At 45.7% G+C, this 16,042-nt stretch overlaps 1 protein-coding gene across 3 annotated transcripts in view; it reads right to left on the bottom strand.

Moving 5' to 3' along the window:
• Positions 1–1,709: 1,709 nt before the first annotated feature.
• The window catches only part of SIDL (SIDL trafficking protein particle complex subunit 10), a 103,215-nt gene continuing 88,882 nt past the window's right edge, over positions 1,710–16,042 (bottom strand). For all 3 annotated transcript variants that reach the window (XM_055066404.2, XM_055066405.2, XM_050171137.3), the window contains 4 exons: positions 11,536–11,694; positions 8,012–8,189; positions 3,247–3,396; positions 1,710–2,782 (listed from right to left, as the gene is read on the bottom strand). In XM_055066404.2, coding sequence (XP_054922379.1) covers positions 2,649–2,782; positions 3,247–3,396; positions 8,012–8,189; positions 11,536–11,694 — 621 coding nt within the window. In that variant the 3' untranslated portion in view covers positions 1,710–2,648. The remainder of the gene's footprint in view (positions 2,783–3,246; positions 3,397–8,011; positions 8,190–11,535; positions 11,695–16,042) is intronic.

The following is a 16,042-nucleotide window of genomic DNA, read 5'->3' as shown; positions in this document are numbered from 1 at the left end:
CCTCACGGCCCAATTACCGAAGTTCATTATGAACTTCTTTTAACATGACTTCGGCACAATGCAATGAGACATCGCGATTGTTTAGTATTGCTTCGGAGCGCGCGCGTCCGAGCAGCCCGGTTGCGCGCAGCGCGGCGTGGTTTCGCGAGAAATGTAAACAAGAGAGGAGAGCTGGCCCGATAGGCGGAGCAACGCCATGAGCAACGCTAGAGTTACTGTATGTGCTACCGCATGTACCTACGGTAGCACATACTGTGACTCTAAGCAACGCCAAATTCCGGCTTCACTTTAGCTTCACAAAGAGTGACGTCAGGGCCTCTGCAGAGTTTCATTCCTCCGTGCATGAGAGCGTTGTAATCGCGGCGCATTCGGGCGCATGGAGCGCTATGTCACGTGGTATTTCTCCGCGGGCTTCCGTTTTTCCCGACTAACAACGGCCACGCTAAGTCTATCTCGTTGGAAGTACCTGGGTTGGGCAATATTTGTGAAGCTCCACAACTTTCTTATTGACGCCTGAACGCTTTATGCTGTATTTAAAATGTGAATTACTTTATCTCAGCTAATTATTCAAAAAAAGACGAGCAAAAATGTGGTGCTGTATGTTTAGATAAACGCTAACATCCCCGCGATTTCTGTTCTGAAGAACGCATAGGTTTTTTTCAAAGCTTGGTCCAAGTTAGCTGGGACACCTTATATATATATATATATATATATATAGGGAGGAGACCGATAGGTCAGATCGTTTGCGGTTTGCCCTCCCCATTCGAGAAATGGTTGGTACGCCACTGAGACAAGAGAAAGGGTGCGAGGCACGCGCGATCGAGCAGTACATATGCGCCCGCAACGGCAGCTCCCCCGCAGTACTCGTCCGCCTGTGTCACGTGAAAACGTCGCCACGTACTCTGTGTCCTATTCCTGCCAGGATATCTCCTCGCAGATCGTCGTACGTCGCCATTCACAGCTGTCGTCGCCATCCCAATGCGATAAGCACCTTCCATTACCCGTTTCGCAGCGCGTGCGTGTGGCGCAGTGCCGTTGGAAGCGTATACACTGCACGCTTTTAAATGGCGATAGCCCAAATGCTCGCCGCGCTTGCTGCAGGGGACGCCAGGGCAAAACACGACGCTCACATCGAGCGTCACGTTTCGCTCTGGCGGCGTTGTATTCCGGCGTTGCGCACAAGCCCGATTTCGTTTCGGTTTCTAATGGCTGTCTTAAAACGACAACTGAGCGTCTCGGATGGATCGGGCGAGCTCGACGCGCGCCGGCGACTTACGATTTTCGCCGGGTGGGCGTGTCAAGAGTTTCCGCCAAAATGCTCTGCCCGAAGAAGCTAATGAGCCGGGCCTAAATCGCGAAGCGCAAACGTAATTAGCTTTCCGAAGCCGCAAACACGAAAATGCGCATCTTTGCCTCCATTAGATCTGCATGCGTCGGCCTGTCGTGCTGCAACGAATCACGCAACGCTTCGCATGTCGTAGACGTCAACTACAGCCGAGTCTGCCGAATTTTTTGCTGAATCCGGATCGTACGTTTTCCCGGTTAGTGCATTCTTTCTTGCGTTCTTTTTTTTCAGACTGTATGAACGAGGTTGTATACTGTATTTTCGCCATTCATGATGGCAATAACTTACCAAGTTAGGCACAGAGCATGAAGCTAGCTCGCATTTGTCTTGCAATGAAGTCCCAGGGAAATAGAGTGCAATAGCATGAAATTACAATGTAGCCTATTTATTCTTCTTTTGTTTCCTAGAGCAATACACATGCCTCTGAACAGCGTCACGCAACAATCCTGGCGTGCGCAAAACAAAAGACAAAGCAACCGCAATGTGCCGCTTTGCTTGTGGAACATGTACAACCCTTGCGGCCTCTTCGGACGGAGATGAGAGGAGGCCTTAATACAGGAGGCTAGGAGTTTTGTGATGCCTGTCGTCATGACAGCGTAACACGTTTCCTAAAGAAAGAAGCAATGACTTTGTCTTCAACTTTGTACAACAGTCTAAAGCAGGGCCTGACTGAGTTGGGAGGGAAAGGAAGGCCTGCATGCCATAATACACACAAAGTAGGGTAAAGGAAAGACTGTTGGACACCAATTCGCGAAACACCAAGGAGGGCATCAGGCATGTCACTGATACATTACCACAGGAGAGGAGAAAGTTCTTTCTATTTTTTTTTTAAAGGAGGCCTGCTGTAGGGAAGGGATATTTAACACAGGCGGACTATGTAAACAAGCACAGCATTTACAAGAAGTGGAGCAAAAATATCACCACAATGTTTTTCAGGCTTCTTTTCCTTTCTTTCATCAGAGTCTCACGCACATCAGCCACTCATTGCAGGGTGATGCACTGCAGGCAGGACAGTAGGCGCTAAGACTGGCCCACAGAACATGAAATTACGACGAGGCTATCCTAAGAGGATAGGAAGTACGACGACAACGGGCGGAGAAAACGTCCCTGTCAAGCTCCTAAAAGGGGAGCAGGCAGTCTTTCTTTTTTTTTTCCTTGTCTCTCTCTCTTTGTACAGTGGCCCAGAAGGGAGGAGGGGGTGGGGCGTGGCGAATAGTACAGGCGAGGCCAGCGCTGAGGGTGGTGGCAAGGGGTTTCCCACTCTCATGAGGCCTTTCTAACACACACGCGATGCTGCATCTTGTCAGCCGGGTGGCTCACAGCTGCTGGTCGAAGGTGCCAGCACGTGCACTTGCGTGGCTCGGCTCCAATTGTAGATTTGGCCAGGCAGGAATGGCTCCAGCTTGGCGGTACCCTGCGCACTGCTGCCTTCATTACCTGCATGAAAGAAAGAGAGAACATGGGGAGAGGCAGTATTATGCACAGTTGCCCTGAACAAGCATTGAAGTTGATGCTACACAGAACTGAAGGACACACCAACTACACAACACAGATAGACAAACCAAGGCCCCGGACCATGTAACAATTCTATTCCAATGTTATTCCTGTTCACGGTTCCTCAGGGGCTTGCCTACATTATCATCATGAATGGCCAATTGTGAACAATAAGAAATGAGTAGAATGGAGTGGGAGGAACCCTTACATTGTACCGACATAGATTAGAAAGATTTGAAATAAGATTTCAGCTACACATAGCTACACATAAGGTAACAATAACAACAAGGTAATCACATCAAGAAACCCTATGAATAAGTCATTTCAAAAAGTCAGATTTGGACCCACAGCCTGTCCCTGACTTTATGCAAGGCCACAGCTGTGATCGCAATGTTCCACCAGCTTACTCATGCTCTTGGAGGGTGTTCCCCCAGATGAGGACGGCGGGATGTAACGTGACAGCCTCACTGTGGGCACAGGCAAGAACCCGACCTGCAGTGGCTTCACTTCCAGCATGACGGTCTGCTCACGCTGCTCAGGGCTCAGCTGCAACACCCCTGCACATAGATAAGAAGGCAAGACAAGTTCCATAGTCCTCGCAAAACTTGGCATATGCTGCTGCAGGCTTAAGCAAGGCATTATGCAATATTACATCAGAGTTTGCCGCACTGCACTTTCAGGGTCGAAGTTGCAGTGTTCGTTTTGTCAAGCAAGGCACTGTCTACATGAAAGTCTGACAGGAAACTATACAGAACCAAGTAGTTAATCCTGAGCGCACAGGCTTAACTACAGGCTATATATGAGGGCAAATCAGAAAGTCTTTGCCCCTATTTTTATTAGCCAAAATAAGGTACATACAGGTAATTACAAATATACGTACTATTCTACGTACCTTACACTATTTTTCCACATAGCCCCCATCCTGGTTCAGGCCCATCGTATGACCCATCGCAGCACTAAATTTGAGGTACCCCTGTCGTCAGTCAGTGATGCATGCGGCTTCCCCCAATGCTCATTGTCATGCAAGTCTTCGCGTCCTTTTGCAAACTAACCACACCACCACCTCACACTTCTCAAAGCGAGGCACCTTTTGCAATACGTGGCCTGCATTTCCCTGTGGATTCTGTGAGCGTTCATCCCTTGCTCCCCAGAAAATGAAATGCACTACGTTGCTCGTATGCCATGAACATGTAAAGCGTAACCGCCATCTTCAACAACTGACAGCAGCCGCATGCCTTGGAGCTACCGGCAGATAAGGCCGGGCCAGTCCAAGAAAGGTCCACTGCTGGGAATGGATATGTTGACTTCACATTTACAGCCGTAATTTGGCTAATGGGGGCAAAGGCTTTCAGATTCGCCCTCATGTACTAGAGGTTCAAAGCAAGGAACTAAATGCATTGTCAGCACACTTTTGGTTTTTAAAGCCTTTACACAGGACATGTAGACCATCAACGGACTCGCCAGCTGCTTCTGCAAATCGGCCATGTTTTCCTAGTCACTGAAGCCCGACCTAGCATGTTGCATCATTAGTCTTTACTATATACAGCTTCATACTTAGCGGGCAACACTGCGGAAGCCACGCAGGCATAGTTAAGTCATAGAAATCTCACTCTTGACACTTTACAGTGCAGTGCAGTTGTTCTTGACATGCAATGGCTTCTGCAAAATACTTCCTTAGTACTATATTACAACTACAACTCACATATAATTTGTGCCCTTCCGTGCTTCCCTTATGTGACATAGTACTACATTTTGGTTATGAGCACTATCTGTGTGCTTTGGCCGCTAGTCGCAGTATTGTGCTGCTTCACTGTTCAATGGCGAATTGGCTCGCATCTGGAGTGGCACCTGACCGCCTTTACCAATGTCAACTTATATGTTCTTCTAAATGTGAGATGATTAAGAATACTACTCATATCAGAAACATTGCAAGCTTACTACAGAATCAGGCTTTCTGCCTAAATTGATACACTGAACACTGGGCAATTCTGTGCCCACAAACCAATTAAGGCCTTCGAACGATATCCTATGTCTTCCCATCACTTAACAAGTACAAACTAAGCGACGAAACATACGTCATGTATGTAAAAACGCATTACTGCAAATACTTTCATGAATTTTAACTTTTTTTTGCGCAACTAGAAAAGCATTTCTTTACTGTTTCACAGTTGTGACGTTTCTGCTCTTGATGTAAGTATTTCTTTATCTTGCCACAAATATGCATAATAAATATGTTGCCATGTTGCTGCAAGGAGGTGGGACCTCCTTGTTAGTGCTGTTATGCAGTTTTTACGCTGCCATTGCATCTGCTTATGTACATCCTAGCAATTCTTTAACAATATAGTGTGAGCGTAGACTGTGTCAGTGGCCTTGTAGAGGTGAGGTGCACCCCTAAAGTGAACGGCGTTGCAGAATACATTCGAACAAGAATTTGCCTTGAACGACTGCACATAAAGTTGCCAATCCCGCCGTCCCTCGCCACTACAAGGCTGCTTACACGCCATGCGGTCGTCGCTCGCGTGATGTTGTCAAAAAATTGCAAGGGTGTACATCAGTGTACAGTTGAACCCACTTATAACAATATCCAAGTGCCACGAAAATTCCATTGTTATAACCGATAATTGTTATAACCAGGTTGTGTGAAAAAAAGAAATCAAAATGGTGATGGCATAGCTGTTCTGAGAAATCTATAATGGCAGGGAGGCCAGTTCTCCTTCCACCACCTTCCTCCATCCGGCTTCAGATTGTGTTGACTCGTTTAACTGTTTAACTCTGCTTCCTGCACACTGCGATCATATGTTGTTAACAAGCTGCAGCCGTCGGCATTCAAGAATGATACTGCTATAACAACTGCAAACAGGGGTCACGGGCGGCAAGTGACATATGAGCTCTGCTGAAACATCGCCTTGATGGCAACAAAAAGCGCCTTTTAAAAAATGCGGGAAGGTTACCGCGGCAGCATCTCAGCTTGAGAAATCTAGAAGAAAGGCTGGGACGAGATCGCCACGAGCATCTCGCCATGTACTTCCCACTGGCTTGCACGAGAAAGCTGCATGTCCGTCAGCCTTGCTTGCTTTACGCGAAGCATGCCGACATCCTTCTCCAAGGTATCCAGGTGCTCCACGTAGTGCAGTGGAAGGTTCCTCGCGAAAACAAAGCCCCAGGGTGACTGAATCAACTACAGGACGTCCTGTGGGGACATTGTTGAGGCAGCCTGCCCTACTGTGTCAGCACTGCCGTCGTAGCCCTCACTGTCGCTACACGATGCAAGCATGTTCACGACAATCGCCTGATCGGTTTCAGGCACTCTGTTTCCAAATCTATAGCAGTGCTCTTTCTACTGACTGGCAACGTCGTGCATTGCTGATGATCAGCGGCGGATCAGCCATGTTCCGTTTCAGTGGCGAGCGAAATAAGGCTGATAAACTATGCAGCCAGGAACGACTTCAACGCAACGAACAAAAACAAGCACGAGCGACTTAATCCATTAGCATAATTGCGCAGAATGAGGGCCCAGCGAGCAATCTGGGAGCAGCACCGGCAGCGTTTTCAGCACAGTCTGGGCGGTCCATTCGTGTTTCGGAGGGTGGCGTGGCCCAGAGCTATGGGCGCAGCCCATTCTTGTTCGGAGGCGTGAAAGAGGGACGGCAGAGAAGCGCATGGCAGCAGTTGGAGTGACTGGCGATCGTGCAGCGACTCGAATTGCACTTTTTCTTTTTTCTTTTCAAGGATTTTGCATTCCATTACCTTTCGGCATGGACACCCAGCAGCCAGACTTCATCGTTATAATCAATAATGAGGCATGGAGACATTGTAGTAAGCAGGTTATTTCTCCATAGCAAACATACAAAAGTTGACAGTGCAGCAGCTCTTCATTGTTATAAGCGATATACTGTTAAAACCGGTATCGTTATAAGTGAGTTCGACTGTACTTATGTGGTAAATAAGCTTCTATTTTATTTTATTCTATTAAATTACACAAATTATACCTATGCCTTGCTTTAATATATGTTGCACTATTTCTTGGTCACAGATAAGAGCAGCAAGGGAAGTCTCTCTAAGCTTCGTAGCACTGCTCGCTATATACGAAACAGAGTCAAAGGGCCACTAAAGGCAAATGCTAAGTCGATGTGGACTGTTTAAATACCTTTCCAGAAACCTCGCAACGCTTGTTTCGTGCCGAGAAAAGAGTTAGTTTACGAGGAAATTGTATCTGAAAGGTCCGAATACCTTTTTCGAAATTCAAATCTCTTGCCACCCAACCAACCCGGGGAGTGGTGAGGTTGCATACACCATCACTGCTCTTGGCTGCCGTCGGTGAGTAAAACGGCGCTCGACAGATGGCAGCACTGAGCCAAAACAGAGCGGCGGATTCGCCATTGCAGCTGCTCTTTGGTCAAGTGGCGTAGACCAACCAGGCATCCCGCGACATCACATGGAAGTTGAATTCCCTGCTACTTACAGTTTGTGCGAGTTTCGCGAGCCAGCAAAACCACTGTGGCACTACGCGATCAGGAAAGTACTGAAACGCGAAAACGTGGGCGGCACAGAGTCGAGTGAAAAAGAAATTTTTTGACCTCCTGCATCATTGTCAACGGTAATTTCAATGAGTTGTTTTTTCTGAACGTGAAATGGAATTGGACAAGAAGCATTTTATTTGATCTTATAATAGAATACGAGGATGTTTTTTGCAACGAGTAGTTGAGTACTAGTGCCAGAATTTAACTGAGGAGTGCTTTCGTCATCGGGCAAGTTCTCTAATGTCCTGCATTTACCTCGATTTCTCGATTATTAAGCACTGTTTGTGATAACACTGATGCCTTAGAGAGTCTCGAGCACTAAGCTATCACTTTAGCTTTACTTAGTATTTGCTTTTAGTGTCCCTTTAAAAGGCTAAGCATTACAAATTATTTTGAAACTTCAAGATAACACCTATATGTTGAAAGGAAACCCAAAGGCGACTCTCAGAATTCAAAAGCATCTGCGAATGCAAGAGCACATTGCAGCACAGCCTAGTGTTGAAAAGGAGTCCGCGAGTACTTACGAAGGCCTTCTTTTTCGTGTCCCGAATGTGATCCTGCAGCAGCAAAGGTGGCACGGTGGCACTAACAAAAACTCGTCTGCTTCAAACCTCGCAACACTACATGGCAATGGAAGAACACGTGTACCCACCTGCTGTGCGTCCAAGCACGGCCCAGGCAGTCGCATCTGGAACGAGTTCATACATGATTGCGGATGGCGCTGTTGTCTGCAGCTGACAGATTTGCACGTGCAGGCTACATGCGCAGTCTGTCCGGCAGAACTCAGCTCCAGACTGCGGCTCCACTCGCACACGTACTGTGTATAGAGTCTGAGGGGACAGAGGGGGGGGGGAGGCAAAAAAAGAAAGAGTAGGACAGTCATGTACTGCAAGATGGCTCAGAGATCCCAGTCAGGTGATCGCTAGTGTCACCTTAAGCCACATAGCCACCTTATTTTGCACTGCATGGTTTAAATAAATAAAAAAGCAAATTAAAAGCTTTTCGCCAGTTTTCTTCGTATTATGACGTCATATGGTAAGCAGCACAAGAATCATACAGGAGAAATGGACGAAACAGGCACTGACGGTACAAATTAGAAACCCGTGTTGCGTTTCCTTTGAAGCTTACTGCAAAGTTGCAAATGACATAGGTAAAAGAAAAGATGCGAGAAAAGCAAGAAAGCACCCACATAAAAAATTATTCCATTCATGACTAGGATATCCTGTGTGTGTGCAGGGGGTGGGGAGTTAATCATTTAGATATGCAATCTATTTGCCTAGTAATTGAATGGATGCCGCATCTGCGCCCTTCATGAGCACCCTGTTTTACAGCTTGCCTTTATGTCTCACAGCTTGTCTATATGGGACACAATAGTGGGAAACTCTGGATAAACTTTACGACCTGGAGTTCATCAAAGTGGCCTGAACCACATTTTATTGAAGTCAAGAAATGCACTTGAAGTTCAACTAGACTATTTCAGAAAAACTTTTACGCACAGAGTACTTCAATGCTTGCAGCAAAAGCGCAGTTATTGGCAATCAATGGTCCCCTTCGCGGTGCTCCTACTCCTTCTTCAATGCCTTGCACTGTGAAGGCTATGGCAGAACGGGGCATGCCCACAACGCTCTGCCTACTGAACGTCTCTGTGGCATGCAGTTAAAACTTGATTTGGATGTTCACTGTCAATACAAAGTGAAGTCTGCCAAGGCATCTAGCCAGGAGTGAGTGTACGCTGGCAAGCATGCATGTGGGTCTGTCCTTAAATTTCGCATGGTTTGAGGCTAGTTGAGTGTTCAAAACTAATCGAAACCACCGAGACCTGATGACTACGACATCAATAAGCAGTCTGGCCCAAATTTAGTTCATACGCGGGCGGCCGCGACTGAGCGTGAGTAGGCGATGGTTGGCTTCTTCAGCTAGTATGTAACTCTTACCAAAATTAGAAAGCAGATTTTCGCTTACTTCAGCCTGCTTATTAAACTGCGTAAGTAAACATACACAGTAACAGCAGGAAGAAGTGCACCGATCCAAACATCCTCCTTGACTGACATCAGCTATTGCCCAATAGCAGCTGCATATGGGAATCTACTATATTACGAAATAAAGTGTCCCAAAAAGAGTGAGAAGCAGGCAGGCCTCTGTTGAAAAGAGAATGTTTGAGAAAAAGGTGGCTTAGAACTCCGCTTCCAAGCTCCATTCACTGCATACAACTGCAAAATTCGACTGAGATGTCTGCAGCAGCGTATGCTATCCGTGGACTGCGTCTTTTCACAAAGCCTGAGGGTTGGTTCGGACCCCTCTAATGGTAGCAGAAATCTCAGTACATAAACTGAAGCATTTTTCCAATCTGTCCCCATTTAAATGCAGCAGCAGTGGCAAGGAATTTACCCGCAATCTTGTGCTAAGCGATAGAATGCCATAGCCACTAAAGCTGCAGTGATAGGTGGTGTGGAATGGTGGGACCCTGCAGTTGCTACCAAGTTTAATCTTGCACATACTAGCTGGGAAGGTACAGTATACTGTAAGTGCATACGGTATGCACTTAGTACATGCCATCACTAGCAAGCGTTTGAACACCATACATGCTTTGCTATTGTAATACCATTGCACTGAAACGCAGCATAGAGCAAAAGCACTAGGTGAATACATCCTGTGGCTGCGTTTAATGAACATAACGAAAATGCTCTGTTTCTACCGTTCGGTGTCGTTGCCAGAGTATAAAGAAAACCTACCATATGAAGGATTATATTCATAAAGAAACTTCTGTGTAAGGATGGCAGGGCCCAGACTCAATTTACAGCAATAGTTCAGTCTCAACATATTTCAGTATTGCTTCACAAGGTGTCGCCATTAGAGAAGTGTACTGGCACAGTGGCAATAATCAGTCTGCAAAGCTGAAGCACTTCTGCATTGTAAATCAGGATATACAGCATGTATAAGGTGGGCCATATATTTAAGAGAAATATCTTGCCATTTATATTAGCTGCTTCTCGAGAGAACAAAAAAATATGTGAAAGGAACGCAACACTTCCATCTTGCCAAATCTTCGCAATGCAGCTAGGCTAGGGCTCATGTCAGTCTATCAGTAACAAAAGTCTGCAAGTTCCAGAGAACGAAGGGAGGCTCACACATGGTGCACTGCTATAATCCAGAGCTTCTATTCACTTAGCATCATGTGGCAGGCGATCACAGGCGAACAATAGAGGAGCCGTTCTCATGGCTCCTTTTTACTGGTTGGCTGACACGACCCACGGTTTCACTGCACTACATTGAGTTGGTGAGGTGAAGTACATAGGCAAGCATTAAATCAAGCTAAAGCTAGAGATTAGTTCTCTAATGTGCCGCAGAGAACTTGTAGTAAACATCAGACAGGACTGGCACAGCCACTGAGAAAATGCAATACCAGTTCCCATGAAGCAACAAGCCCTGTTTATGACTCATAAACTACAGTCAACTATACTACTAACTGGAAAATCAATCGTGCTGCATTTCAATATTAAAAAAAATGTATAGTTTGGCCCATGTCACTAGATTTTTTTGCTGAAGAATTCAGTGAATACCTACTTCATATTGCTTTGTTGGTGCTATCTGAGTGAGTGTGGCACCCTCTCTGAGCAGGCCTTTCATTCAAAGCAGGCATTAGTGACCAGCAGAGCACAACCTTAAGATTGGCAGCGCAGCTGGTATTTATTAGGCTCCTTTCACCACAGGTGGCTTGAAATACGGAAGATTAGCACAGCACTTCTATTCACAATTTCTTCTTCAGCTAAGTCATCTCTTGGCATGAAACAAATATTGCAATGTTCCTAGGAGAGTGATTTGACATTCTAGATCGATAACAAGTTTGTTGGAACCGAGTGTCTCAACAGCACATGAATTATGAGAACACAGCAGCGAATTACTTTTGTAAGCTTGGCTTTTTCAACTTGCATCAAAAGCAAGACGTGTGAATGTTTTTGCAATCTGTCTCCATTGAAATGCGGCCGTGGCAGCCAGGAATCAAGCCTGTGACCTAGGAGTAGGTTGCCATAGCCACTCAGCCACTACAGCAGGTGTGCGATGTGCATTAAGTTTGTGTTGATTCAAAGCTTGCCTTCAGTCTCTCTTCAAGAGCCATTCATATAAGTGCCGAACGTGCTTGAATAGTCACCCACACATGCACGCACACAAACACACCTGGTAATCCTCGATGCGGAAGGTGTGGCTGAAGCTGTTTTCGACACGATCCTCGCCCGTGCCGTGTGCATACAGCACTGAGAAGGAGAGGCGCAGCGGCTGGCCCTCGGCGTTGAGCAGCTCCCAAAGGAAGCATGCCATTTGAGCGGGACTCACTCTCTGGATAAAGACAAACAGCGTGGTCTCTCTCTTTCACACTATCAATGGAAAAACCTAGGCAGAGTACTAATTTATGCACTTGCTTTGTGCTCTGCCAATGAGGCGAGCAGCCCTGGTTGACACCCCAATTTTCCGGTTTCCAAAAAACTCCAAGCACGCAAGGAAAGATTCTGTGCTGGGAGTGTTACATATTGATTGAGCTCCCCGAGGCATGCAGTGCTATGGCTGGCAATGGTATCCGTGGCCTCATACTCTGAACCAAAATCTGCTTTAATATAAGTGGACGTTTGCTCTGCTGTAATGCTTGCGTAGGCCTGTAATGCCTTTGTAATGCTGTACACACATGACCACACACTGATGCATATGTTATCTTCTCATCTTTTTCTTGGTTTGCATCCTTTTAATTAATTCGTGCCAGCTCACTCAAATGTAACTTCTGTGCAAGGTTAGAATTTAGACCCAAATTGGGGAAGAATAAGGGATGGGCAAGTGTAGAAAAGCAACAAACTTCTACAACATTCATAGGATTCGAAGTCGCACTTTTCATGTCACGAGTGACAAGAAATGAAAAAAAAAAAGTGGAGGAAAAGAGTGCCGACAAAGTATAGTCTTGGGGCATTTCTGCTATTAAACTTTTGAATTTCTGATGAAATAAACACATATATATAAATGATGCTTCATGTTCATCACAAGGAGACTCTACACTATCTTCAAGTAAAAAGCATCATTAAATAACCAACAGCAAGCGCAATAATGCCACTCATTTACAATGTCACCTACAGCACAATGCATTAGTAAGAGATAGAACTGGTTCTTTTGGTAAAACCACTCAGTGGGTTGCTCTCAAATTTCACACAGAGCTGGTATATTTTGCTGTCTTTTGTTTAACACTGTACTTGGATGCAGTACTTGCTTGTTATGTCCTGAGAAATTAAAAAGCTCACATCACCTACAGTTTTGCCAGAAAGGAAATGGCAATTTTATCAGTAACCAATCATTGGCGCCACCTATCCCTGTTACAGTGGAACACGGTATGCGACCTGTTTTATCATATACCAGTTACAGATAGCAGCACTGCTTCTCTCATAAAGAAAAATAAAGAGACCTCAGAGGCCAAGCAAAACCTTATGCATGCACAAAGCTTTTTCAAAATGTTATGAAGTTGGATGGATGGCACTTTAAAGAATATCAACATCTGACCTGTCTTCTGCCACAACCAATCAGTATTGTCAATGCCTAGTCCTTTCTATATTTTCCCCTCCTTTTGATTAGTCGGCGACTGATTTCCAATACGGTCGCCGACTAATAATTCGGACTCGACGAGGACTGCCAGAAAGTCCAATAACCTAGAGTCTCAAATACCAGATTCAACAGAAAATAAGTGACCTTGTTCCACAAATGGCCGAAAAAGATGAGCCGTATTCTCAGATCGTCACTTTCGGGAACACATACTTTCCATTTTCACGTGACTAGCACAAGACGCCTCGGTATCTCTTCATTCTTGGTACAGTACTGACTGTATTCTTGGCACAATGCCAAGTATCCTATCTTATCACAATGCGAAACACTGCTGCCCGTCGATGCGTCCAGTGCTAGTCACGCGAAATGTCAAGAAAGTATCTTCGAAAGCGATCGTCTGAGAATACGGCCCAAGTTTGTCAATGCATTGCTCCGCGCACATGTATGTTTGTCTTTGGCCTAGACAGTTCATGGCCACAATATTTTAGTGATGCCTTTTATCGTATTCCCTTTCATGATTCTCACACTTCGTCAGTGGTCAGGATCAGTGGTCCTGTGTTGTCAGTGGGATCAGCCAGCCACGAATGGTGGATGAAAAGAGATGAATGGAACACGCATGGCAAATTGTGCAAATTGCAAACGCAGCCTTTATGACTTAGTGGCTTGGTTTTATCCTGTGGTTTGTGCGTGGTCGGCGAATACTACAAAAACAAAATTACATTAATAAGGCTTTGGTTTTGAGGAGGTGCGAGTGACGCATAAAAATAAAATTACTGCCAAACCTCGTTATATAACAAAACGAGAGATAATGAATAATGAATATAATGAAGTGAAATTCCCCTTATGGATATGAACAGGAAGTTCTCTTCATTATATCTATTATTTCGTTATACCCTGTTTTCTTACAATGTTTTTTTTATGGTAATTTGGAATTCCCCTCAAGTGAAATTCCCACTGAAATGCTCATAGAGGTTCATATTGCAGTACATGCAATAACAAGTATAATGAAGTAAGCAATATTGTTACGGCACAACCAAGAGTGGCACCAATCAGAAGACGATTTGACATGTAGTGGTGAAATCGGTCTCGACAGCCATCTTGTTTATGCGTCGCTGTCTCTATTGTAAATACTGTAAATACAACTTAACATGCGACTTCTGCAACAAACTGGTAAGAGGTGTGGGGTACCCACGAGAAACAACAACAGAGCTCCGCAGTGGTCGTCACCTCAGGCTGGATAACAAGATGGACGAAACACGACCCAACATGGTGCGGCCCACATCAACGCCTACAACCGCGACGGTTCTGCTGGCTCAGCCGTAGGATCCAGGAATGTTTTGCGGCACCGACTACCTCGACATGGAAGACTGGATCACCACATATGAGTGCGTAAGTGCCCACAACAAATGGGACCCAACGATTATGTTGGCTAACTTGGTCTTCTACCTACAAGGTACAGTGAAGGCATGGTATAACAACCACGAGGAAGAGCTTAACAACTGGGACACGTGCAAACAGAAGCTGAGGGACTTATTCGGCCATGCCATCGGGTGGAAGAGCACCACTAAGAAAGAACTAGCAACCCGCGCCCAGACGTCCACAGAATCATACGTCTCTTACATCCAGGTCGTGCTGGCTCTGTGCTGTAAGGCCAACAGCGATATAGCTGAGTGAGACAATGTTGGGCATGTACTGAAGGGGATCGCTGACGATGCTTTCAACCTGCTCATGCGCAGAAATTGTGAAACAGTACAGGACATCATAAAAGAGTGTCAACACTCAGAGCAGGCCAAGAGCCGCCGCATTGAAACGCCATTCACAAATCTGCAGAACACAGATGCGACATCCTCTTGTGACGATAGGCTATATTCGGGTACAACTTTAGAAAAAAGGGGAGGCCCCGCCCACACGATTGAAGCACGACAGCCGATTGCCTCCGCGACTAAAATAGTCCCGCTAAAAAAAAAAAACGTGCTTCGAAAATGCATAATTCTCAGTATAAATAAAGACTTTTATGTTTTGATGACTCGTTTGGTAGAGCTCTTGTGATTGGAATGCTACAGCACGTGCCGAATCACGAGAGACAAATAACCCCGTGCCTTCTAGAATGCTGCGCGTCATCTGCTTTTTAGCTTCATTGCAAGGGACAAAAGAAGAAAGGCAGCTCCGCATCGCTTTTGCCCTGGTTTACTTGTAGACGGCACACTTACTACTCATTTACCGAGCTTAAAGTGAATCAGTTGCTATTTACCAAGTGCTTAAATAAACAATACATTTATCGAAACCATTACAAACCTGGGGTGAGAAGACGATTGAGGCAGGAAAGATACAAGAACGCTTCATCCACCATTTTAAGTAAATACTCTTGGTTTTAAATAGCATAAGATTTATATTTTGTGTGTGTGTGCGTTGAGTTTTCACAAACTTATTTTCAGGAATGTGAAATGTTTTTTCTTTTCGTTCCTTTTCATGTTTTTTTTTTTTTTTTTTTTTTTCAAGCCTGCAGTCTCGCCAGTTCGCATATAGCGTAGCGTCAGCAGTGCTCGCTGCAATCTTTCGTCACCGGATCACGGCTCAGAATAAACGCAAGCGGCACAAATGGTGCATCGTAAGCTCGCAATGATATTTCCAGCATGATAGACTACCACCAACAGTTTGGGAATTCACTCTGATGAGGGGCAAACGCACACGACTGACGTGACTCGGCCCAGTTCGAAGCGTGGGCGGCCATCTCCTCCATCGACGGGGTCACCGACCGTCCGGCTCGTGATGTCATTCTAGAGTGCACGCCCATTGGTGGAGGCTCGTGTGCATCCACCTTGGCAGAGTAAACGCCCCTTTTTTCTAAAGTTGTACACGACTATAGAAGTGCAGCGACCAGAAAACGAAGCGATGCAGCTCCTGGAGGTGACACTGCATTGACGACTCAACCGCAAAACCCTCTGATCACTTTGCCGACCAAAGAGAACTTGATGGACATTTTAGTTGATGGCGTCAGTGTCCCAGCACTCCTTGACACAGGCACGCACGTATCCGTGATGAGTGTCTGATTGTGCTGACGCCTGAACAAAGTTCTCACACCCGCTGCATTACGCACCCTCTGCTTCGC

This window comes from Dermacentor andersoni, chromosome 6, assembly GCF_023375885.2.
Source record: "Dermacentor andersoni chromosome 6, qqDerAnde1_hic_scaffold, whole genome shotgun sequence".
In the NCBI taxonomy this organism is placed as follows: Eukaryota; Metazoa; Arthropoda; class Arachnida; order Ixodida; family Ixodidae; genus Dermacentor; species Dermacentor andersoni.
This window is presented reverse-complemented; position numbering and strand designations above follow the sequence as displayed.